Source organism: Mytilus trossulus, chromosome 14, assembly GCF_036588685.1.
Source record: "Mytilus trossulus isolate FHL-02 chromosome 14, PNRI_Mtr1.1.1.hap1, whole genome shotgun sequence".
NCBI classification, from domain to species: domain Eukaryota; kingdom Metazoa; phylum Mollusca; class Bivalvia; order Mytilida; family Mytilidae; genus Mytilus; species Mytilus trossulus.
In genome coordinates this window covers 7,396,700-7,424,440 of record NC_086386.1, presented here as the reverse complement: position 1 = coordinate 7,424,440, position 27,741 = coordinate 7,396,700, and the positions used below count along the sequence as shown (strand labels likewise).

General features: G+C 29.7%; 1 protein-coding gene across 1 annotated transcript; it reads right to left on the bottom strand.

Annotated features, from left to right (window-relative positions):
* Nucleotides 1-31: 31 nt before the first annotated feature.
* LOC134696124 (paired mesoderm homeobox protein 2A-like) lies at nt 32-25,977 on the bottom strand. Its single transcript, XM_063557742.1, has 5 exons — nt 25,559-25,977; nt 16,518-16,571; nt 2,614-2,813; nt 1,784-1,970; nt 32-1,226 (listed from the first exon to the last, which is right to left on the bottom strand). Exons 1-5 carry the CDS (start codon nt 25,812-25,814, stop codon nt 1,042-1,044), a joined length of 882 nt encoding a protein of 293 aa, XP_063413812.1. The 5' UTR covers nt 25,815-25,977; the 3' UTR covers nt 32-1,041.
* Nucleotides 25,978-27,741: the final 1,764 nt, after the last annotated feature.

The following is a 27,741-nucleotide window of genomic DNA, read 5'->3' as shown; positions in this document are numbered from 1 at the left end:
GCAAAAACCTGTACAAGCATCGCTTACAGTAATCAAAGCACAAGACATATCTAAGACTAAGAGAATTACACACAGGACAAACATAATCACTTTCATAATACACCGGCTCTTGCCTTTTTTCAATATCACCACTTATTTTCGATTAGAAATATTGCAATAAAAATAAAATTGACTTTTTCATAATACATTTCACAAATAAACAATAAAAATGAAACATAAAGTAATTACAATTCATTAGTTTTTGGTATAGTGTGTTACGGAAGCTGTAATATATATAATACACAAACTTTAGACAAGTTTGTATACTCTACATTCAACTGACTTTATATTTTTGGCACATAAAAATAATACTGTAAGGGTCATATCGTTGATAAAAATAAATTAAAATGCTCTTATAAAAAAATTATATAATACTGATCTGTTATAATAACTGACACCACGTATATCATATACGATATATTCAAACATAAAATAGCTTTTAACTATGTACATAAAATCTAAGAGGTATGCAGTATTTGCTGTATCATGATTTTTACAGCTGACATGTGAAATGCTGGTTGCAGTAAAAATGTAAATAATATGTATCAAAACGATATTGAACATAATTTATAAGGAACAATAGTAATTATGCCTTCTTTATGTAAGTGCTAAAGAGCATCAGTTTATAACTATAAGTACACAAGAACGTCCCTTTCTACATATTTGTCCCCTTTACTGATGGCACTCTTTCACGTATATAAGTCCAAATAACTGTTCTTTCACATCAATGTATTAAGTTTCACTCTGTGTGCTGTAAACACTCAACATGTACTTTCCACAACACTATCATATCTCTGAACCAGTATCGATGTACAATTATATACAAACATAATCAATTCAAAGTATTGGCACAATGGATGTATCTTAGAACACGAAGTATATAATACAATCCTCGGACTTTATATCCTCTTTAGGTACAGTCAATATTCTGCCAACGAACGTGAACGTTATCAACACAACATAAATTAGTAGCAGTTATTTCCCCTTTCTGTCCCGTTCTCTTCAAAACAAACCTGCTGCCAACGATGTTGCTTTTTCTAAAGCTGGAACATTAGGGTATTCAGATGAATGTGCTGAAAGGATACCAGAGTACGGACCAGGTAATGATGGTGCTCCACTCAAGGAGGTTGCTACTTTATTACTCGACACATTGCTTGTCCATTTAGAACTTTCTGACAAAGTTTTGTCTGTAAGAAATAGATATCCTTGTGATACATTGATTATGACAGAAACACAAAAACATCGATCTACATGCACAATTTAATTAGATGAAACTATATAGAAGTTAAAGTTTCGTTATTATGAATAAAACATTGCTGTTACGATGATAACACGAAGACCATATCATAATTAATATCAAATTTGATTCTGTGTTTTTTTCTAGAAACATATGTTTGATTCTCCCCAAAATAAACTGCTTGAGTAATACTGCAATCGTCTGAATATTCTACTATTTGTATATTCGGATAACTCGACGGAGTAATTAAAAAAAATCAAATATTGTTAATTTTCTTCCGATTAAGCAACCAATTCTCATAAACAATATCAATACAACGTATAATATGAATTACTTGTATGTGGTATGATTTTCAATGACACAATAGAGTCCATATGTATACTAGAATGGAATTCTCGTTACATTGAAGACCCATTTGTGGCCTTCGACTGTTGTCTGCTCTATGGTCGGGTTGTTTTCGCTTTGACACATTCCCCATTTCCTTTCTCAGTTTTATAGAATACCTACTTGAAGTTTCCTCTGGCTGTTTATGCTTTTCCTTAGTGTTGTTATTGTTGTTATTAGAGTTGTTTGTATTGTTGCTTGCATTAGGTTCCTGTTTTATTGTTGTCGCTGGTGTGGAGGATGCAGATTGTTGTTGCTGCTTTGCTCGCTCTACTTTCCTAAACTTGGCACGTCGGTTTTGAAACCAGACCTTTAATATAACATGATAAATAAAGACGTTAATCTTTTGTTTTATAATTTGACTTCTTAAATCTCACCAATCGTAATATAATTGTACAACAAGCTTTGATATTCAGCTGGGTTTTTTTTCAATAAACATCATTACATATAGATACCCTATAACGGGTCATGTTTAGAATTTCTTTGATTATTTCAGAAACGAATTTATATACTAATAGAAGCAAACTCTTCAGACCTTTGTTGTAATACTAGTCGTGGATGTCAACAAGTGACCATTTTAAACGAAAGAGGCCAGAAGGACAGTCAAACTCGTAGATCAAAAATACACTGACACCGCCATGGCTTAGAAAATAAAAAGACAGAGACAAATACTAGTGCAGAAGACACAACATAAAAAACTAAATTGTTCATACGATGATGGAAGGCTGCTTGATTTATTGGCTTATTGCTAACTTATGACCAGAAATGTTAAGGAAATATGAATACATGAATATTCCCCTTTGTACTAGACCGACACGCTGAGCCAGATTGTTAACGTGGTAGTAGTTCACAAGGTGACAGTCCGCAGAAATAGATGTCACTTTACCCGGACACATTATTATTGTAAACTGTAAATGTTTTAACATCTATGAATTAAACTACGGAAACCTTACCTGTACTCTGGCCTCAGTCAAATCAGTTTTCATTGCTATTTCTTCTCTTGTATATATATCTGGATAATGTGTCTCTGAGAAAGCTTTCTCTAATTCTTTTAATTGGGCACTGGTGAATGTTGTTCGTATTCTTCTTTGTTTTCGTTTTTCTGGACTCAGACCACTTTCATGACTATGAGGATACATTTTATAGGATAGCCCTAAAATGGAATACTAAAGTTATCATACAAATCATATGCAATTATTTTGTGTTGAATTAAATCAATATTTATGTTCTTCGAATCTTGTGTGAACATAAAAAAATAGATGAAGAAATAAAAAAGGTTATAAAAAATAGGTAACTAAATTTATTTTCATAAAAATCAGCAGGTCAGAAATAAAATTATTAGGATAATAACACTCATTTATAACTCTGAAACAAAAATAACAAAAGTGGAGGAATTAAAAAAATGTTGATGAATTGATGAATAAAACATTAAATATTTTTTTGATATTCTAGTCTAAAATTAAACACAAAATATCTTCAGAAAGATATAGACTCGAATACATCTCACTGCCACCCACACGCAAACAGACGGAAAGATCGAGTGAAGGAGGGGCTCTCTCACTATTATATATATTATATGTGTGAAATATTTCGTTTAACTTTACTAATGACATCCAACAAATTTTGAAACACATAACCGGGGAAGTTACTGTATAAAATATTCTTCGGTCAAATATATGTATTTCTTACAACAATGATATTTTCTATTTGAATGCTGATCATCTTATTGAACCACACGACACGTGGGCACGCATTTATTTGTGGTTAGGTTAACTATTTTATGATCATCAAGCATGTAAAAAAAGACAATACACGTTCGAAATTGTGCCACTGTACAGTTAATGAAGAACCATAAAGACATCAATAAAACGAGCAGTTTCCATCAAGTGTAGATTAACAAAATATATACAATCAATTCCATAGGAGTAATCGCTCATTATTCTGACAAGATCATAAATTATAACCCACAAGGGAGAGCTAAGAACATCCAGAAAATAACTTGAATATTTAACCACCGACAAGCTGATCTAATAAATTCCTAATACAAACTTTGTTAGGCTTCATTTTCATGGATACAAATTGGAGAAATAGAATGAGAGGTCGACCTTAGGAAAATTACCTTCTCCAATGGATACATGTGGATAGTATCAGACATCACTTAAAGGGAAGTAACTCTTTGCCTCGAGGGAGCAATACGCAATTCATTTCAATTGGATTTTCTCCTTTTGCTTTTTTTTTCGAATGTTATCAATTAGTATCTTATTCTAAGGTTGTTCTGTTTTTTAACCTGTTTTTCTATCTTATGACAGGGTTATTATTGCTTCATTAAACCAGTGCCAGTTGTTTAAAAACATGTCCGTACTAACTTGGTTACATTGTTTTTATGTTTGTATATTTTAGTTGCCTTGTATAATTGATGCAAAATTTAACATTTTTATATTCGATCACCATCTCAATATGCAGATTATGATTGTAATTCATAGACTTTTAGATCTAGAATGGTTTCAAAATACCATTAACAAAACATTTAATTTATTAATTATGGTAAGAATATTCAAAATAAAAAAATGTTTCATTGCTATTACTAGAAGCAAATATATTATACTAGGAATATATTTTAAATTGTGCTATCTATCCGCATTAGCAATCTAATAAAATATGAATAGTCAGATAATTTTAACATGGCATATTGACAACTATCTTTCTACAGACAAATGCTAAAACATAGGGATTGTGCTGAACAAGACCAATCTCAGTAACTTCTTTGCAACTAGGTGACATCATCGTAACGTTTTAGAGTCCTGCCATGAATATGTCCGTAAACCTTGTCATTGGAAGATTCTGAAAGCTTTCAAGACCTATATACAACTGCTCTACTCATTCAATACAATGTTGTTAGAGCACAGCTTAGATAATATGAGAGTCATAAACTTGACGGCAATTTTAAACATCTTAGAGACTGCTTTGTCATAGCAGTGTAATATAGTTCTACCCTTATAGAAATGAATTACATGTGTATGTTACATAACTGCGATGTCACACATTTACGTTAGAGATGTCTGCATCTAGATATACAGGAAATAAAGCAATCAATATATAAAAATATATAGGATTAGTACTATACCATTATATTGTGCAATAACAATAAAACTAACGCAAATCTATTGTGTCATTAACTAGTGGAAAATTGTCGCTATCTTCTGAGGAAAAAGGAGATCTGTTTGATCATTTAACGTTATTTTGATACACAGAGCCCAGATATTTATTTTGTGCCGTCCCCAGATATTTGAAGCGTACTTAGACAATAGTCAAGTAATCGCCATCCGGAGAATCAAATCGAAATTCACATATTGATATTAGTTTTATATTCTTATAATTTGATTACAGCAAAGAGCATTTGACTGCCGCCGAGCAATTATTACTTGAACTAAGCCTCTGCACGCATTTTATCTTAAACAAGAGTGAAGAGAAAATTAATCAAGGGATTGAAAACATAACGGACAATGCCTTTAAACTTTTTTATTAAATAAAATTCGTATTAAGCAAGAGTAGAAATGGCATCTAATTTATCAGGAAAGAATCAATGATAACACAGGCTAATAAAATTCTCTTGTTTGCCTTCGCGATATAATGAATTTTAGCCAGACTATATCCAGTATTTGTCTAAATACAAGACGCATTGTCAAATTACCACTACTAAATGCTGAGTGTTGAAAGACATGTTCAATAAAATGATAGGTCGATTCTTATTGAATTTCAGAAAACGGAACTCTACCTAGAGGTGAAATTCATTATTATTAGCACTTTTATTATTTGTCAATTGGTCGGGAAATAAATAAAGACTGACTTGCAGCTATTATCCTTCGGCAAATTTTCAATTAAAAACTCGGAAAATAACAACGGAAAAAATATTTGGTGAAAATCAAATCACATCTGATTTCGAAAAGCAGCATTGAAAATTGTTTTTTAATGTTAAGTTATTTTAAACGATATTAAATCGTATCCCAAAAATAATTATCAACAGCCAACAACTAGTTGTTAGCTTATTTGGTGTACTATGTGTATTTAATATATTATTATACTTACATTATATTCTATCATTTATTTATTTGAATTTAGTTATTATTTGGTAACTGCATTTTATGTCTTTTGGAAGAGCACCTCAAAACATACTGCCTTATATAAGCAACAGTCAAACTAGACAAAATAAAAATATGACCCAACGACCAGTAGGCAACACGAGAAAATCTAACAGACAAATTTGTTAGCATGGTTTGTATTGCTCTTGCTTTCATTTTGTATTTAAATATGTGAGCTAATAGAAAAATGTAAAATCACAAAAATACTGAACTCAGAGGAAAATCAATTTGGAAAGTCCATAATCACATGGCAAAATCAAAAAACAAAACGCATCAAAAACGAATGGACAAGAACTGTCATATTCCTGACTTGGTACAGGCATTTTCAAATGTAGAAAATGGTGGATTAAACCTGGTTCTATAGCGCTAACCCTCTCACTTTAATAACAGTCTCATCAAATTCCGTTACATTTATATGATGCGAAAGAAAAGAGAGAAAATTTTGTTGTTTAAAGAAAGGCAACAGTAGTATACCACTGTTCAAAACTCGTAAATCGATGGACAAAAACAAAATCTTGGTTACAAACTAAAACTGAGGGAAACGCATTAAATATAAAAGGAGAACAACGACACAACATTAAATGTACACACAGAAACATACTAAGCATTAGACGAAATCCGATGAAAATAACAAATATAAGATCAAAACCAAATACATGAATTTAGAATAGAAAAGTACCGTGTCACGTCTTATAGTTATGTGAATTCACACTCAAATGTAAGAGAAAACAAATGAGACAACGGAAACACAACGTTAGAATGTAACACACACAGAAACGAACTATAATATATCAATGGCCATATTCCATACTTGGTACAAGACATTTTTAAAGAACAAAATGGTGAATTGAACCTGGTTTTGTGGCATGCCAAACCTCGCGCTTTAATGGCAATGTTAAACATAACATTTAAATGACAACATAACATTATAGGACTACAATACAAATAAATAGGGGAACATATTAGACAAAGAAAGACATGAATAATAGCAAACAAAAGGCATCAGGTTTAAAATTCAATACACCAGAAGCTCGCCTCGTCCACACAAGACTCACCAGTGACGCCCAGATATAAAAGTTCGAAAGTCAAAACATGTACAAAAATGTACAACACTGAGGACCAAAAGTTCGAAAAGGCTGTGTCAAATACGGCTAGGAATTTCTGCTTGGGATAAGAACATCCTTATTATTTAGAACAATTTATGCTATTGCAAACAGTAAATTCTATCAAATGAATATAAAAGATATACATGGTAAAAATGAAATATTAATTTATTTCAGAAAACAAAACTCGGATACATTACATCAAGCAACAAAAATAAAAGACATACACGACTTAGTCAATTAAGGCCTCAACGGAAACAGTGAAAAAAAGTTCATTGTTGTGTTTATCCTTTACCTGATTCGTTTTGTATTTTTGAATATTTGTTTATACACTTTCTTTGGGCCATATTTAAGGTGTTGACAATTTTAATTATATTGTTGCACAACTAAAGATCAGATATCACTTTATCAATCTTTATTTTCAAAGATATTCTTAACAATATTCTTTCTTTAATTTTTTTTATCTCTACATATTATTTATCATTTTGAAGATGTTGACTCTTTTAACAATTGAAAAAAAATAATTTTGAAAATTCTTTATGGTTGATTCTGTATTTACAAAATTAATCTGGCAATTTTATTTATTTCTTCTCATAAAATGTATGACTATATAAGATTTATTATTCATTTTAATGTGATTGAAGTGATCTTTAGATTGAAAGAACTAACAGTGTTGCAAGTCTATGTTTAGATTATTTAGATTATCTCGCCTTGAACGATAAATGTTTTTGTAAACGAATCTGTAAAGTTAAAGGTATGAATTTGAATTTTTTTTTTCAATCCTTGTCATCGTTTAAATAGAAGAATGAAATGATATACAAAAAGGACGATAGACAAATTAACGCATAAATGTGTCGGAAATAGTTAGTAGTTATAAAAGGTACCAGTATAATAATTTAGTACGCCAAATAATACGGAAAGGAGAAATAGTCACCATAACATTTCTTGTCAAAATATATATCTTCGCCAAGTCAACCCACTTCATATGTGTTATGTTTAATCATATTCTGCTGTACTGTTATATGAATGTTCTTACTTGTATGATTAGTTGATTAATTGTTTAAATGTAATTATATTTCAATGATGTAATTGAATATTTGTAATATTTATATTCTATAAGCTGTATTGCACTGATTGTTGTTTTTTTTCGTAAATTTTGCATATACTATTTATAACTTTATTGCAAGCGAGCAAAACATATTAAAAGAATCATAGACGTTTCGAACGGGTGTTGGTACGACCTTTCAGCATATAAATATTGAAATTTCTAAAACAGACTAGTGGAGTCGATTTACAAATGTAAGTGCATAAGGATAAAGACAAACTATATTTTTTTAATCCATCTAAAGTCTTAGCTTCTATATATTGATACATTTTACTTATGAAATTAAATGGCTAAAGAACAAAACAAAAGATAATCCCATAATTCTACGGCGTAGCCAGGAAGACTTTCGAAAGTCACACAGCTAAACTTATCGTAATGAGTACTTTTATTCATATACATTATGAAAATTTCATAAATCAATTCAAATAAGATAAAGTAAAAGAAAAAAAAATATAAAATATACCGATAAAGAATATCAAAATCACAAATTGGATTTACAGAAATAAAAATATATTAATTCGTTCATATGGTACCAGAAGGAGTTGTCCAGAGTAGAAATATCAAATGACTTTTAACTGAATAACTAATTACAGTATTCATCATGGAATGTCAAACAAGCCAGGAAATTATACACATGGTTTTTGTAACTGTTTGTGATAATATGTCTGATCATCGTAGTCACAGTCATTATAACTGGACGTGGGCACATTATTTCTCAAAACGACACAAATTTATCGACCAAAAATGCAATAGAATTCCCAATGTCAAATAAAACATGAAACATTAGGTCCTATTCCCTGGAAATACGTTCTAGTCTTTATGACAAAGACTTGCATCTGGAAAGTATCAACGGATTTCTTGTCCGTCTAACCATGGAGTAATATTGGAATGGTATTTAAGGCAGCACATTATTTTATTCATGATGAATGAAGATACTGACTTTATTCTCTCCAATATAATCTTGCAATACTTTAACTTTTATTGATGTATAAACCCAACACATTTATTGTAATGTGTGATAAAAGGTTTATATATATATTATGTTGTGTACAAATTGGAATGGTGTACGAATTATAATGTGTTCAGAATTTTGTACAAATTAACAGTGTTTTATTACCCGAATAACACAAATAGATGACACAAGCAAACAGTCTGTTGGTTTCGCATATTGTAACAATATTTCCTAAATGATATTGTCCTATACTAAGCATTGATACCGAAAATATAACAACAACACAATAAGACTTTTTATGGATATAACTTTGGTATAAGGAAAAACATGACAATAGAACTTAAATTATTCATGTGTCCTCATTTGCAGTTTTATAACCAGTTGAATGTAATTCAATGTAAGATTGAAGTATATAAATTTGAAATTAAGACAATCAGCTGATAAATTTTGGAAGATTACTTGTATCACTTGGTGCCAAAAAGTATGTGTCAAAACACTTATAACTTGTACAAAAAAAACCTGTAAAAAATATAATTTTGACACAACATATGTATCCACAATGTGCTTATTTTTATAATAATATTTTTTCATGTGTTACTAGTACCTCTAATTGCATATAGATAATATGAACAAGGTAGTATATATAATAAAATAACTTAATGCTTTTAATCTTGTTAAATTTCTAATACAAACAAAAATTTCTGAATATCACGGAACATTTTTTCATTTTATTGTTTTTAAATTTCTGCTTGTAATTTGATATGGTTTTTTTTTTGCGTTTGCTTTAATTTTGCAAACAATCATGTTATGAAATGCATCCGTACCAAATCGAATGAACATCTTAATTTTGGGGTGTAAATACATTTAACTCAACATAAAAAGTGTTGTAAATTCTTCGTTCGAAACATATTACAGTTAATACAATTGTAAAATCCGATGATTAGTTGAATCTTTGAAGGGGTATATAACATAAATAAAAACAACGTCACCAAGACAGGAAATCAACTGTGTGTATAATTTTTTTTTAATAAACAGAAAACATCATTTAAAGTGGAAAGCTACAGAGAATACAATATCAAATAAAACAAGATAAAAGACGTTAGTCTCAGCCTGGGTCAAACGTGCTTTTCCTAAAGCATTTTTTGAGAGTTTTTGTTTATTTTTATATGGCAATCATTGAACATGAAATATTCAGAAGTCACCTAATAATTATATTTGACCTAAAATATCAATTATTTATAAAGTGAAGACGTGTGGTATGATTACCAAGTAGACAATGCAACAACTTACCATGAACCAAATGACGCAGATGTCCGCAACTATATATATATTGGACGTTTTATTTACTGCCAGCATAGCAAACGTTTAAAGGTAATTTACTTTTTAAATTGTTACTTGGATGGAGAGTTGTCTCGTTGGCACTCACACAACATCTTCCTATATCTATGTTATGACAAATTGAAACGCTGTAACCAACAGAACAACAAATGGATAGTCAGCAACAAACGACTATCACTGATACTCTTTACTTGTGGCGGCCGGGTGAAGTATGATACGCGCACCCAGTCCCTCCCAATAAACAGTGCTTAACTCGTTTGATGGAGCACACAAGAACCAATCTTACTGTACTAATAACAAATTTACTGAACACCAAGGTAATTTCAATAAGACTGACCGTAAAAACTGACAACAAAAACCAGTTAAAAGTGCCAATAACTATTTAATATTAAAATTAAAATAAACATTTTTGCTGTTTTCGCTTTAGTCGGATCGTTGCCTCTTTGACAGATTCCCTGTTTCTACTCTCTGTTTGATTTATTTAGTAGATTTTTTTAATACGTTATAGTATGTTGATGAATAAGTTCTAATGATTAATTATAAACACTTTTAGGGTGTTTGAAAATTTTATGCATCCTTTTTTTCAAATTTAATTATCATTGATTTCCATGTAAAAATTAGATAACAAAATACAGAACTGCAAGGCAAATTCAAAACGGAAATTCCCTAATCAAATGGCAAAAACAAAATCTGAAACACATAAAACGACTGGAATATAACCGTCGTGTTCCTGACTTGTGATAAGTTTGCTACTCATTTGCAATCATTCCGAAAAGTTATCCAGAGAATGGTTTTAGTATTAAATCAGTAATAATTATCCTCTTTTTTAGTTATATAACATAACTTATGTTATAACACATTGCAAAAAAACTGCACACATTCATTATCCATTTAGAAAAAGAACAACAACACACGACAGTTACTCCCCTTTGGTTGGTCATTTTTACCTTAACAAAGTGCGTTAAGTTTCACGTAATTATCTTTTACAGTAAAAATAATTCATTTTATGTTGTATATTTAACACATTGAGTAATATGTAATGAAAACAAGATCACGTGTAGACTTTTGTTCTTTCTTAATGAAATGTCCCCGGGGTAAATAAATCGGTATAATATAATTGTGTTCATTTTTATTAGATTTCCAAGAAACATAATGCTAATGTGTGTACATTAGATATTCCAGATCATCAATGAAGTAAATAGTTATGGTATCTCGTGGTTTATCAATTAATGTCATACTGAATATTTCCAAAGGTTAAATATGACATCTTTATTAGGCTATTTGTACTGACCATTTAATTTGCTGGTGAATTACATTATCAAATTAAGTATAATCAGCAGAATATTGTTGCTTAAATTGAATTTAAAGGTCTCGTTTTTCATTTGCGGTTTAATAAAACAATATAAATTAACTTGTGAATCAAAATATGTAAAAATTCCAGGTAATCTAAATTAAGAACAGTGGCTATATATTTAGGATCTTGAATCCTAAATGCTGCAAAAGGTCAACTTAATTTATTCTGGGAACAGTATATCTATATATGATATAGATACACAGCCATGTATCACCATCATTGATGGCAATCCGATGGATACATCTGTTGTAGGTTTGTCACTGACTCAGACGTACTTATGAATATAATTATTTTCTGTGACTGTATCTTACATTAATTTGTAGGATCCTTTACTATAGATAATTTAGCTGATCTGTAACAATAACATCTTCATGCCTTATATATCATGTGCTGTAGTACGCCGCTAGATTAAAACTGACGAGGAAAGGTAACATACGGCCAGCGAAAGCTCTATATTTTGTAGAGCCCAGGTGGTCGTGTGGTCTAGCGGGACGGCTGCAGTGCAGGCGATTTGGTGTTACGATATCACAGTAGCATGGGTTCGAATCCCGGCGAGGGAAAAACCAAAAATTTGCGAGAGCAAATTTACAGATCTAACAGTGTTGGGTTGATGTTTAGACGAGTTGTATATATATATATATATGTTCCTGATTTATTTAATAATAAACTAGACAGATGATTCTTGTAATGCCGAAAAAAACACTCTCTGTGGAGGTAAGGTGACTGTTAATGGTTTCCCTCACAAATTTGCCAGCCTATGTATGATCTTGTTATATTTCAACTAACATATTTTTATAGAAAATAATTACACAACATATTGCTATGAATTCAAATTTCATTTCTTATATATAATTGACATTCATGCTGAAGAAATATACAAAAATAATATAATACTATTTTTTTTTACAAAACATAATAGATATTTGTCTTTAAAAAATGCCTTAATATGTTAAATGTTTAAAAAAAAAAAAAAAGCTATATTTTATATCGATTTTGTTATTTTTGTTTATATTTATATCGAAATATATGTTTATGTTGTGAAATATAAATAAAATAAGAAATGTTTTTGTACTGTGAATAATTAAAATGATTAAAATTCAAACGGAATAACATGCGCAATCATATGATCCGAATAAATATCATTAAATTTGGTCGTTCATTTGTTTTCTTTAGTTTGAAATGAACATTTATTTTAAGCGACGTTTTGTATCATTAATATTTGTTGAATGCCCAAAAGACATCTTTAAAATATCAAGGTATATATAATGAGCTTATATACACTATTTAATTATAATTTAATTGTTTAATATCATATAATACTTGCTATAATATATAACTAGCTATATTACCAAAGCTGTAACTTCGTTTGGAGTTGATGCGGTTTCCTCTCTTTTGTTTTACTCTAATTTATATTTTCTTATTTAGAAAAATGAAATTTGAACATCGGTAAATCTCTTTCGTCCCGTTTTTGTATATAAGTTGTTTACTTTTACATATAAAGGCGCATCACAAATGTTTAATGCCGACATACATTTGTATCAACAATATTAACTTTATATTATATCATTTGGACTGATTCTACTCTTTAAAAACAAATGCATCCCCTATGATATGCGAATGAACAGATTGAAACTGTATTATGCCACAAGTTTTATTATGCCGAAAGAAATATTTTACGACAAACAAAGAGAGTCGACCAGAAGTTTAAACGACGGCACAACAACGGTCAGTTTCCGCTTCATTAAATGTTTATAAATGAAGAAGTAAGTACATCTTCAAATAGAATAAAAGTCTTGTCGACCGGTTATTGTTTCAGATTGGTTATCTAAACACTTAACTGGTTAATTGTTCTGTAAGGAGAAGATCATAAGCCAGTCACGTGGCAATCTCTTCAAAACGTGCCCGTTCAATGAAGCGGACAAGTCCTACATAGCTAATTGCGACAAAATGGCCATTTGGTTGTTCTAATCAAGAATTTCATATTAACTATCACGGGCTGTGATACATTCGCACATAGAAGGTGTTTTCATTTGAGTAATAGCTACTGGCAAAGTTTGATTAAACCGAGGTTAACTGATCCCTAGTTCGAGCCGGCCATCCCGAGATGATAATTACAATTCAAATCTCAGTGGTACATTAAGAAAATTGCTTTATATTTTTGCCGAGATTGATGTTCAATAAAAGTCTTCTCTGTTTCATATGATGGGTTAGAATTCCGTATGATTACATGGAAAAAGATCAAGCATATAATTGCGATTATATCTGGAAATTACAAATTATATTGATAAAATGTTTATAAATCAAAGAGAGAAATAATTTTAACAAATGATGATAATTGAATTATAATTGACGGTTGGTCAGCGTTAAAGTGGTTGTTTCAATCATTTTGATGTATGTTTACGACGTTGCAGTCAGAAATGTTACGAAGAAACAAATGTTTTGTTTCTCGTTTTGGTAAATAGACAGATTGAATGATAACTTTTGAATTAGAGCCAGAAAAATCTTGAGCAATAGACTTCAAATGTATCTAAAATTATGAGTCTTAAGTACATGAAAGTCATGATGTAACAGTACAATAGAATCCTCAGTTAAGTATTCAATTTCCAACAAAATCTTCTCATAATTAAAAATTGTTTGTTTCAATGATGTTATTTTGAATACATTTTTAGCAAATTTGAAAATTAAGATAAAATTCAAATATAAAAGAGCACTGTATAAATCACATGCGTCCAAAGCTCCTTTTTTACTTCATCCAGAACGCTTGAAACGATATTTTTATAAGTCAGTGGTGTGTAAAATACATTTGAATAGCTCGATGTATAGCAGTTATAACACACAAATAATTTAAATAGTGTTTTAGCATTACTGTATATAACCCCTAACGTTTAATTATAGTCATGAATAGACAATACTTGCTTCTTTAATTAAATGTGTCAGACCTGCCACGTACATCCAAACATGCCGACCAAAACAATTAACGGGCTGTCTTTATACACAAGTGAATAGCATTTTTTTCTTTCTTAACAAATTATCATACAAAATGAAATAAAACTTGTATATATCCGGAAAATTTTTAAAGGTTTTACTATTATATTTAGTAGTATTGTTTTTTCCGATGCTATTGCCTCTAAATCTATAATTCCGGACAATTAATAATTAAAATATGTAATCTTTCTACCATATTGATTCATATGTTTTAATGACAAGTTATATTATGGCATAAAATAATCGCTCAACATTTATTCATTATGTGGAAATAAAATTGTCAAAATGCATTAATATATAACACGATGTTCATTTCAGACAACATTAGGACATAGGATCCGTTAAAAACTGCCACAACTTGCCAGGCGCTATAACGGATTGTTGTCGCTAATCATATAAATAATTAATAAAGTCTAAAATGAAATTACACCTTTCATATACCCAAAAGTATACAAATGAAAGCAGCATCATTTATAGACTAACACGTCAACCAGCTAGGACGCATTATTGATGCTGTATGGGAATTTTATAGTTATACAAACTACTCAACAAATTTTAGTCAAAAGGAGTCAAGCTTTTTGGATATTCGTCAAACACATTCTTTATCCAAATTGATACAATTCAAAAAAACAGATTCTACAAAATTTGATTCTAAAATCTTTCAATAAAAAGGAGATATGAAGTCCGAAGTATTAGGATATTTCAAAAAAACTTTTTAACCGTTTACAAATGTAACTTTTTAAACAAATCTTCAGAAATAATAAGCCCAAATCTAGAAACCGAAATCAAATACTTTGATCTAACATTTCATATTTTGTACTTGCTCTTGAAAATTAACTTTTGTGCATACAAATCTTATATTCACGTTCACAAAATAGGCGAATTGACACTTTGTATTTTCATATTATTTAACGTTTAATATGTATAAAAATCATATACGAGGAATTCCGTATTTCTACCCGTTTGCAGTTAGAAATTCACGTCGAAAATGATACATAAATGATTGGTTAACTGTGGTTACTATAAGTATTTTAATTTCGTATATACTTTAATGCTGGTGCTTGTTTTATTTGATTTTAATATTGCATTATTTGGCCATGATAATGTCTGTTCATATCCAATTGGTGATTTGTAATTTACTCTTCGCATCTTCTCGTTCTGCACATAACAAGGTGATATGTCCCAAATATAAGCACATAGTTATTAGTAGTCTAAGACCAATCATAGCCCTAAGACAGCTTTGTTAAACCCTGGTACGCGTTTTACAAGCAAAGGGAAAGGTTGTTATATATTTTCCAAAACACCGTATTTAGTAACGTTTTATTCATATCACATCCCGTAAGTAGAATAGATGTACCGATACACACAATGAAACATGACAGTTTTATTAAGACCAGCAGTACGGACAATAGCTGAAGACAATTTTCTATCGATGTATCAAATATATCAGTATTTTGTTTCAATCAGATGCCATAAAATAAGGTGGAAAATACAAAGAGGAAATTCAAAACTCGGAGAGACAATGAAAAAGTGAAATAAAGAGACGATAAGAAAATAAATAAGTTCACAAAACATAACAGAGAGTAACTTAATATTGATCAACCCGAATCCCGACAAAACACGTAGACGATCCCATACAGGTGCTCGTAAAAAACGCAGTACCTGCTCTAGTCAAATAATTTTATTTTCTATGTTAAGAAGGATGGACACAAATACTTGTACATGAAAAAACTTACAAATTGGATAAATAAAGCGAGTTAACAGAACCAGTTTACTAGTTTACTACAACTTTCAACTTTCACACATCACAGAGTGAATAAACATGATTCAAGGAGTTCAGTATAGCATAATGTAAATAAATTATCGTTAAAATGTACTTGCTTTTTGACTGGGCAACAAAGCCGAGTGTGGATGCTGCATAGCTGTCACCATACTCTGAAAAATAATAATAAAATCTGCTTTAAATTCTACCCGTCTTGACATAATTCTTGATATGTAATAATTATGCAGCAAATCTTTTTATAAATGTAAAATGTGAATAAACGAGTTTAAATTTCAACACATCTAACTACTGTTAATCTCCTGATTCGAAATGTAATATTCAAAGGTGGAAAGAGTATAGTGCTATTATACAAGTACTTAAATAAGATATATCTTTTTTTTTAGTTTTTGTAGAAATGTAATGAAAATTTATTTTCATTCTGATTATGAACATCAGAATATTTAATTAGCTCCTTAAATTAGCGATTTCATAAAAGAAAAAAGAAAAGAAAATGATGAGTGTATGGAAATTTAAACTTTCCATAACCTACGATTTACAATATTTAGATTATTGAATTCCGTTCCATGTAAAACATGAAATTAAAATAACACAATTAATAGGAGAAGAAAACACTTAAGATTAATACCTTTAAATCACTTTTTATCAAATTTACATATTGCTCGAATTACAATTTGTTCAACTTTATACTGTTATGGTGATGAAGACCATTACAATTTGAAGCAATGCAAATAAAATTGAGAATGGAATTGAAATGTATGTTTTTTTCAAATGAAAAATTTGTGAAATATTGAAATTATGATAGCCTTTGCGAAAATGATCGAATGAAGTCCAAAATGTAAAATAACTACTCTCATATTTTTTCTATCAAATAAATATTTACTAAATATTGGTATACTTCTTTGTGCATACATGGAGCACTTTTTTTATTTTCATCTAGTAAAAACTTTTTTGCATACTTATGTCGACCTCAATTTTTAGTCAATTTCAGCCTTTATTTTTCTATTCCATTTTATCTCTTATTGTATCGATAACATTGCACACACACGTATTTGGCACAACCTTTTGGAATTTTGGATCCTCAATGCTCTTCAACTTCGTACTTGTTTGGCTTTATAAATATTTTGATATGAGCGTCACTGATGAGTCTTATGTAGACGAAACGCGCGTCTGGCGTGCATAATTATAATCCTGGTACTTTTGATAACTATACAAACCAGAAATAGTCAGAATTCGATAAAAAAAAAAAATGATATATAGGGATAGTTTTGTATTTGATTTTGTTTATGCTTGCTTTTATATCGACCACAATTCTTAAAATGAAAGGCAAATTTAAAAAACCATTTTATTATGTATGACAGGAGTTATTTTTTTTTTTATCAAATACTGAGATCATTTACTTACTTTTTAATTATGAAATAGTTATCTTCAAACTTATAAGTTTTGATTTTGATCAATTTAAATGTGTGAACGGGTGATTTAAACGTTACACATTCATGTAGTTTTGCAAAATAAAAATGTTTCCATAACATTTAGCAGCACGGGCCAAGTGTTCACTAATTTTGTACTGGATTGAAAGGACGAAAAAATAATTATTGACAAAATTTGCTATATGTTTGTAATCATTTTAAAAATAAGGAATGTATTTTCGTTGTCCATGTTTGATTGGTTTTCTGTGTCATAATTATGTATAACAGCTTGGAATTGTTCACGATTATATTGGCAGAGAGCTTCAATGTAGAGATATTCAGTGTCCAAATTCCCGCCAAATTGCCATGAAATGAATATATTTTCGAATTTATTTCCTTTATTGTTTAAAAAATTCTACTAACTGGAGCTTAACATAATGACAGTTTGATGATGATGCGTCATTTCATGGTCTGAATGTCAAGTAATTTTAAAGAATTTTTTTTTTACCTTAAATATTAATACGACATAAAACGGTATATACAATGAATATAAACCTTCAAAATGTAAACCATGTATATTTGTTTGTTACTAATAGTACTTAAAACATGAGAAAATTCTGTTCTAAATGTTGTCAACTGTGTTATAGTCCCTTTCGCAATATTTTGACTGAGTCTGAATTTGCATGATGGTCAGTAAAGCTGTGTAATGTGAGAAGCCACAACCCGATCTTACTTTTGTGTTTTGATTAATGTGATTTACCCTAGCTTCATTTATTTTGGTTTGAATTATTCAGTATTTTTTTTGACATTGACAAAATCTTATATCCACTGAGCACACGCCAACATGTTACGAGAACAGGACATTACAATTTAAAGTTAAGCCGAAGAAAATCATTTGACTTTATATAAAGACAAGACAAGACAATATTTTATTTACAAAAAGTGCAATATATGTCAGCTAGGTTAATTCATAGATTAGATAAATATTTAGTAATTAGATAAACTAAATGTAATGCTGCCTTCCGTCGACCAATTAAAGTAAATTTCTAGTTATCTGTAGTTGAATTTTATGTGTGTTTCAGTACGTATACATGTACATAGAAAGTGTCTTAAGGCCAATCTCATGTACTTCAGAAGTGTGAAGATGTGTTGCGCCAAATGTGGCACTCGTCGTTTTTCCTTTGTACATGTTATTAGATATTTGCTGACAATTTTTAGCTGGTGATATAACATTCGAGACGGGATGGTGGTTACGGCAATTGTGATATATTCGTGAATCAAGTATTACATAATGGTCCAGTAATATGTGATGGCCTTTTGTCAATTTTTCAAAGTAAAGAATGTAATATTTCCAGTGGGAAACCTTAGATAGATTCATTGTATTCAAAACCTGTCTTTTAAAGAAATCATAGAAAACGCAAACTCTGACATATCGTATCACTTTGGAAACTTGCTCCATATAAAGGCTCTGGTGGAATGCTGCTATATAGAAATCGAAAGTTCTCAATCCGAATTATCTCATTCGTTAAGTGTTGTTCCCAACCGAACCTTATTGTTTGTTTTAAATTTAGATATGAAGCAGACCTAAATGTATTATTTTACCTATATTTCAAGTTCGATGAGAGTAGAATACATCTATATAGTTGAAGTTGAAGTTGAAGATTAACCAGTGATAGGTTCTTATAATCATAGGAAAGTTCAGGAATAAATTAACCTAGCTGTACTTGGCAAAACGTTTAGGCATAGATTACCTTAGCCGTATTTGGCACAACTTTTTGGAATTTTGGATCCTCAATGCTCTTCAACTTTGTATTTGTTTGGTTTATAACTATTTCGATATGAGCGTCACTGATGAGTCTTATGTAGACGAAACGCACGTCTGGCGTACTAAATTATAATCCTGGTACCTTTGATAACTATTAACACCACTGGGTCGATGCCTCTGTTTGTGGACGTTTCGTTCCAGAGGGTATCACCAGCCCAGTAGTCAGCACTTCGGTGTTGACATGAATATCAATTATGTGGTCATTTTTATAAATTTCCTGTTTACAAAACTTTGAATTTTTCGAAAAACTAAGGATTTTCTTATCCCAGGCATAGATTACCTTAGCCGTATTTGGCACAACTTTTTGGAATTTTGGATCATCAATGCTCTTCAACTTTGTATTTGTTTGGTTTATAACTATTTCGATATGAGCGTCACTAATGAGTCTTATGTAGACGAAACGCGCGTCTGGCGTACTAAATTATAATCCTGGTACCATTGATAACTATTTAGGAATTGGTCCTCAATGTACTTAAACTTTATTACTCTATTTGGACCACAACATTTGTTTTATTTGAGTGTCACTGAGTTTTTTTGTAGACGAAACGCGAGACTGGTGGAAATATAAAATTTTTATCCTGGTATCTATGATGAATTTAATCATATATGGAGTCACCTCTACAACTCGACAAGAAGTGTAGCACTGTAGTTGCTCATAGGAATGTCTTGATTATTTGTTAAATACATGGTCTGCAAACGTTTCAAATAAAACTTTTGTTCTTTCAAGACATAAACATCTTTATTATTCGGGTACCTTTGATAACTATTTACAGTGAATTGTGATTAGAGTTGTTTTTTACAATGTACAATGTATGATGTATCAAAGTTAATTTTACTCTAACCATATAAGTTTCAGGTTTAGGATTCGGTCCCAGAACTTTTAAAAAATCTTTCAATTCTTTATAGGTGGATTTTACATACAAAAATAAAATCGTATGATAACAAAATCAAAATGAGGTTGTTTAATTTGACAAATTGCTGTGCGTACTTTATTTTTACATTTGTTTGTTTTCATAGTGACAAAGATGATAACACAGTGTTGGCTCTTGTATCCCTAGTTTTTGGCATTTTTACCTGTTGTGTCTCTTAGTTTTTTCACGAATCTTTGTCAATGTAATGTAATGTAACGTAAGAAAAGTGCCTGTACCAAGTCAGGAATATGACAGTAGTAGTCTTTTCATTTGATGTGTTTGAGCTTTGGATTTTGCCATTTGATTAAGAACTTACCTTTTTGAATTTTCTTCGGAGTTTTTTTGTTGTTGTGATTTTACTTTTTTCAATAAAACAAGCTGTAAGTTTAATTTGACTGAAATAAAGTTCTGTCTTTCGATTTTGTATAATAATGCTTGTAAAAATGGTAGAAAAGTATCATGTCGTTTTACTACTGCAAGATTGAAGATTCAGACTGTATACTATAACAGATCTTTCGAAATTTTAGTATTCATTTTGTCGCCGGGGAAAATTGATAGAAAATGACCATTCAACGGTTTCATTCCGAAATATACCCTGGGGGACTAATCGTCTACCAAAACAACTTTGAACCCAACAAACCTAAGGACGAATTTCATTTTTGTGTTGTTTCATAAATTAATATTGTACTATCATCTTTGTTTTATATCGTTATATTTTTTTCTGATGATTGCCTTATGCTATTCTTAATTTATTTTTAATGAATTAGACAACTATCTTCTTATGCATTCTTATAGAACTTTATAGAATTTTTTTCGGGTTTTTTAAGACATATCTACTTTTCGTCGCTGGGCTTCTAAAATGTCGTAGATGACTTTTTGAGCTAAAAAATACTTTTTTACACCAATGATCTAGGCGGAAGGAAATCTTTGGTATTATAAGATAGCATATAGTTAGACCAATCAAAACGTTTAATATAATACATATTACAAAATTGCCAATGTCTATTGTTTGTAAAAATTGCTTCCAAAATGTTGTATGAAAATTTGAAAATCGTTGTGTAGTGGCTTTGGGAAAAAATGATTGTACATTTCTTTATTTCTGTGAAAATTTAAGTTCTCGGTTAATCCAGAAATGTCAAAGTTTTTATTTTACTGCTTTTTGCAAAAATGTTCAAGTTTACATACAACATTTTGGAAGCATGCATTTTGTGAACATTTTCAAAGCCTGTTTGTGAGATTTTTTTTCTTGAAAAAATTGTAATTTACAACATTTTGAAAGCCCAGCGACGTTATATTTTATTATAATTTTAAGTCAAGTATTCCATCAGTTGTTTCACGTTGATTTGTAAATTCTAAACAATATACGTGTTATGTTTATACAGTTTAACGATTTATTTCGGGGACATATTTTTGAATAGGACATGTCCAACAAATTAAAAAAAAATTAAAAAAAAACATTATTCAATAATTAGAAACACGTAGCGATATTTAATAAAACAAAAAGGAGTTTGAACATTTTAAATGTGAAAAAGGGGATCCATACAAAGGTTGCGGTCGATTTTGTTCTACAAATTAATATTATGTGTTCCATTTTTACGTTACGCTTACACTGAGGACAGTGATTGGGACTAGCTACGATAGTCCTAATATAGGTCTGGTGTGCAAACTGACCAATGTCGTAATTATAAGTCGGTCCTAACTTAATCCTAATATATTTCTAAGAGAAATCTTAGGACAAATTCTAGGACATTTTCGATAAACAGGCCCCTGGTGTATTTTTTTTTTTTTATATCGAACAATGTTTGAATCCAATTCACTTTCGCCATGTACAAAACCATACATTTTATATACATGTGGTTATATACTTTAAGCGTTTAAACTACCTCACAGATTGCTATTTTTATTATTTTTGTTTCAAAGTATTTGACTTTTTTTGGAGAAAAAATATCTATATATTATTGTTTAAAGATGAAGTATGATTGTTTACATTTTTGAAGTACTATCTCATGTAGAATATTTTTTTAAAATGTCCTCTATTTGTTATAAAATAAATAAATAATAAATATAAAGATCAGACCGATTAATTAATAGAAATTTGAAACATTCTTAAATTCCCAAACTATGTTAAAACTATTAAAAAAAAATTATTCATTATTTACTTTTTTCTAATTTGATTTATAAACCATTTTTTTCAATCTTTTTCTGTACGTTTATTTTTTTTTTTCATTGCTAAATTGTTCAGCAAAATAATGGTTAATTTATGGGCTTGTTATACAACGATGTCCAATATATTATAACATTTTAGACCTCTCGTGGATATAAAAATACGGAGATGTAGTATGATTTCCTACGAAACCAGCTTACAAATTATCATGGGTTAATGTCTGATGGTCATACAATTGATATTGATTCAGGATTAAATATTTGATTTATTTGATGATTTTTATCTAAAACTTTTTCAAACCATTTTGAACAAATAACAAAATCTGTTCAATGTATATTTTGCTATATGCATCGTTCATTGTAATATTATCTACATATATATCTTGGGTATCTCAAATTTATCAAAATGTTCTATCCTGTTTCTTCTTGTTTGTAAGAAGTGACGAAAAGTTGTTTTTTTTTATGAATAATTATATAAAACAGAGGTAAAAATATTGAGACCCGGATATCAAAACTGTTATATCAGCTATCCTTAGACATATATTGTGGTATAATTGACTGTCCCTTTGGTATCTTTCGTCCCTCTTTTAAGGACATTGCATGTAAAGGCTTTTTTAAAGACTGTCTACTTATACGTCCCAAACCGCTGTCATAATTGTTGACGTGAAAGAAATAGCAAAATATTTTTTTTTAAATATTTTGCAAGATAACAAAATGGGACCAGAAATAAACAAACAACCGTAACATCAGTAACAATGAAACAGTAATATTATGGAAAGTAAATAATAATTGCACATTATAATTTTTAGAAACGACACAAAAATATAGTATGATGAAGTTTTTTATGTAATAATATGTACAATATTAACTTTTATGATAACGGCGCGATTAATTATATCTTTAAGTAGTAAGTTTTATTCAAAGGGTCAAAATATGGTTCAGTAAACAGTTCAAAAGTAAATATCTTGCACTTTTTCGTGTTAATAGGAAACTATTTGAACACTTTATAACTATAAAAAAAATATATGCATTAAAAGCAAAAGAATTAAACATAAACTTTATTAAAACTGACCTTCCAACTACATAAAATGAAGTTTAATATTCAAATATTAACATTTTTGGAATAGTCTAAATAAAAAAAAAGTTATTTTGAAAATAAGTTTCTTAAACCGTGTACTTCCTTTGTCCTTTTATCTTATTAGTTATTTATTTCGTTTTGAATATTTATTTAAATCCTAAAGTAATAATTCTTCCGATTCTGCTGTAAAGTGTATGAAATGATTACCGTTTTAACATTAAACGTTATTTTTTTTAAAGAAAATATTCAATAAATATCATGATAAACAATTCAAATACTTTGGTATTATGATTATTAAACAAATCAAAGACCTCTGTTAATTTTTAGAAAGAAAAAAAGACCAGGAAATTGAAAATTATATTTTTTAAAAGATTGTATGAATAGCGGAAACTTATTTCATAGTAGTTTTTGATATTAGAAAATATAAATGTAAGTTATATTTTCTCTCCTTAGAACAAAAATGCAATTTAAAAGTAACAAGTTAGACTTATTGGATTTAATTGTAAGTTTTCTTTTCGGGATATTATCGAAAGTTATCCTTGTCAACCCATATTTTATTTTAAAAGTGTACGATAAAATAACAAAACTTTTTACAAAAAATAAAAATTAAAAAAAAATACAAACTATTTGAATGCAAATTTTGTTGAAAATTAATTATATATTTCTAGATTAAGTTACATTTTATAACTATTATTTGTTACATAATTTGTTTTATTAAAAATATTTGCTTAATACATAAGTGGAAATCGTATATTTTGAAAGCATTTAAAAAAAAAAGAAATTTATATAGAATTTAACTTATTATGTTATTTAATATCATCAAATTGTAAAAGATGAACATATGAGCGAAGTTCAATATTTGATTACGCCAAAAGGAAGGAAATTCTGTTACAATTGAATCACGAAAAAAATTAACAAAAAATATGTTTTCATACAATAATTTAGTAATATAAGTTGAATTTTCAAATATACTTTCGTGTACTTTCTAAAAAATAAAAATCATATAATTCATTAAATTAAGATTTCCTTACTTATTAAGTTAATTAAATATATAAACTAAGTAATTTGTGAAAGATAAGTTGAATTATCACCTATCATTACATTATGTAATTATGGGAAAGTCTAATGTGTGATGATTTTTCAATAATCTTTAAGATATCTTTTGACAAGATCAAGTATCTTCTTTGATATATGTTATTTCAAATCCAATAAAACAGTCCAATATGGTAAATGTGAGAAACTTTCTTCTTCAATGTATCACATTTCTTCCACAGAGACTTAACAAAAGGTATAAATGAATGTTGACGAATATCGTATTGGAAAGGTTATTTAATATTTTCAATAAAACTGAATACCAAATGTGATTAGCGATGCCAAAACGTAAACTGCGGCGAAGCAAATCTTATTTCCGCAACTTCTCAAGCGGCCAGAAGTGAATTACCCGTCTAGTTGCCTTGAAACATAACTAAGTCAGTTGCTTAAATCGCTTTTGAAACTACCACCCCTGATTCAATTTACTATAATTTTGCTGTTTATATCAATTTAGTGCCATAAATAAATAGAAAATTTTCAGCTAAAGCGAAAATTATGTAAAATGTGTATTTCTACATTGAGTAATCCAATTTACTTCTCATCATTACGGCTAAGTAGACACCGTTAACAAAATTAGGTGAACTTAAACAATTTTCTTTCCCCAAATCTTATTTCATCGCCGACAAGCAACGCCATATAAAGTGTGTAAATTCACTTTACTTACCAGAAGGGAAAACAGGAGCCTGTGGATGTTCTCGTGGTCGAGGAACCATACTACAGTTAGCAGACGACATAGCTGGATTAGGCGGGAATGTCCGCACCCCATTATAACGATATCCTTGTGCAGCCATTTGACCGAAGGGATTACTATCCCCATAACTACAAGGGATACTGCAACTAGCTAAAGGGTTGTCCATTCCCGGTAGAGTACAATTGGCAGCATCGAAAGTGTTTTGTCCTAAGTACGAATATTCCATCATATCTGTAGATTTTGGCGATATGCGACTGTACCGTTTGATTTCGTTGGACTTAATAATGTTATAAGACCACAAGCACAAGAGCAGGTGATTGAAATGGTAGCGACCTTATGTTTTAACAAATTAATGATGTCCCGTTTGATCTATTTTCATTAGAATAAATGGGTATTCATGAAGTTTATAAAGTGAGAAATTTACAAACACCAGGGACATTTATTTATGCTTGGGTTCATTAAATTATAATATAATTCTGAAATCATATATTCTAGGAATAACGGTTTTCTCATTGGAGACACACTTCACAGAGGCGTGCCGCATTGATCAAGCTGCATAAGACATCACTTGGGGAAACCGATCAATAATACTTCTACAATACAAATACTTTTCATCTCTTAATTTCTTTTATCAAGTATGTCTTTAAATTAATCGGGTAGAAAATGAACTAAATAAAATGTACTGATACATATACAAGAAGCAATGACATAGAAACAGTTGTATAAACATAATAGTTGCCGATTACAATTGTATTTCTGTATAAAATTCATCCGTGTTGAAAACAAAACGAAATGGAATATTTAGTAATTTTCAATCGAATGGTTCTTCTTGTTGGTTTGCGAATTTTTGAAGCACCACAATTTAAAAGTCAAATTTTATTTTTTGATATAGTTTTTTAAAATTAAGTAAGGCAAAATTTCAAAGAGTCATTTTAACTTGAAAAGTAGATTTTCTTTGTTATCATTTCATCAATTATAGTACATAACTTGTACTTTTAACAATTCAATTCATTTTATTCTCATTGAAAAGAACATAAAATAATCTATCATGAATTAGAAGATTTTCTTTCTGTCATTACAGTCATTTAAAGAATATAAGTTTGACTCTTCAAAATACATTTCAGTATATTCTCTCTGAAAAGAACATATTACGAATGATTTCAGTTATATTTTATGCATAGAATACTTTAACCTATAATGGTTTAATTTCTAAATTGTTATTTGGATGGAGAGTTGTCTCATTGGCACTCACACCACATCTTCCTATATCTATGTATTAATTTTCACGTTAGTTGTTGTTTAAACTTATTTTATTGTCCAAAAACATTGACAATAGGATTAGACACACGTTTTGTAACTTAGAACGTCTTCTCCATTAGTTGTTGTTTAATTTATATTTGCATAGATGCGATCGCTGCTATTCGTTTGCGCTATAACTGAAAATATTCTAGGATTTAACTTACTTTTACTGAGGGATCTGCAGTAATTTTATTTCTAATTAGGTACTATTCTTTTTTACCTATAAAAGATATTGATCATTTATGGTCATGTTTTAATGAGACATTTTGTTTTTAAACCGTCATGCTGAGACATAACCTGTCGAACTACAAAAAAGAAATACAAGATTTAAGACGTCAATATTTTACTATGACATATTACAACAGTCTGTTATAATTCAAGGTCTATCATATTATCACAAATCTTAAATTTGGAATGGATTTGGTATTCCAGATAGTTGGTTAAGAATTACCCCGCACAATTTATCATTGCATTGATTTCAGAATATGCTGAAGAGAACAGTAAGTTGTGCATGCAACATAAGTACTCATTTGTATCACATTCTGATATGTAGTAAATAATATTAAATTCCACAGACCATCAACTATTGGAATAATGAAGGTGAACATCCAAATATTGCTCAAAATTATAAATATCAACACGTCCGTTAAACGATGTTTCGGATGCAAGACATCGTATTAAATGCTCAATGGCTCAATGTTTCCAAGACAAGAGTTGAGTTCAAACGAACAGGTTAACATTTTTAAACTGTTTTTCTTTATCGCTTCATGCTATGTTAATGACCCCTCTATCTGTCCGGAAAAAACACAAGAATATATAGCTGATTATTCATCTAAAGTAACTGTTAAATTAAATAA

Bases quoted from the DNA above. Each gene is read 5' to 3' on its own strand.
- LOC134696124 (XM_063557742.1), bottom strand. From the start codon at position 25,814: ATGATGGAATATTCGTACTTAGGACAAAACACTTTCGATGCTGCCAAT. The intron at 16,572-25,558 runs GTAAGTAAAGTG...ATTATTTTTCAG, and splicing joins GGCTCCTGTTTTCCCTTCTG to AGTATGGTGACAGCTATGCA. The intron at 2,814-16,517 runs GCAAGTACATTT...ATTCCATTTTAG, and splicing joins CTTTGTTGCCCAGTCAAAAA to GGCTATCCTATAAAATGTAT.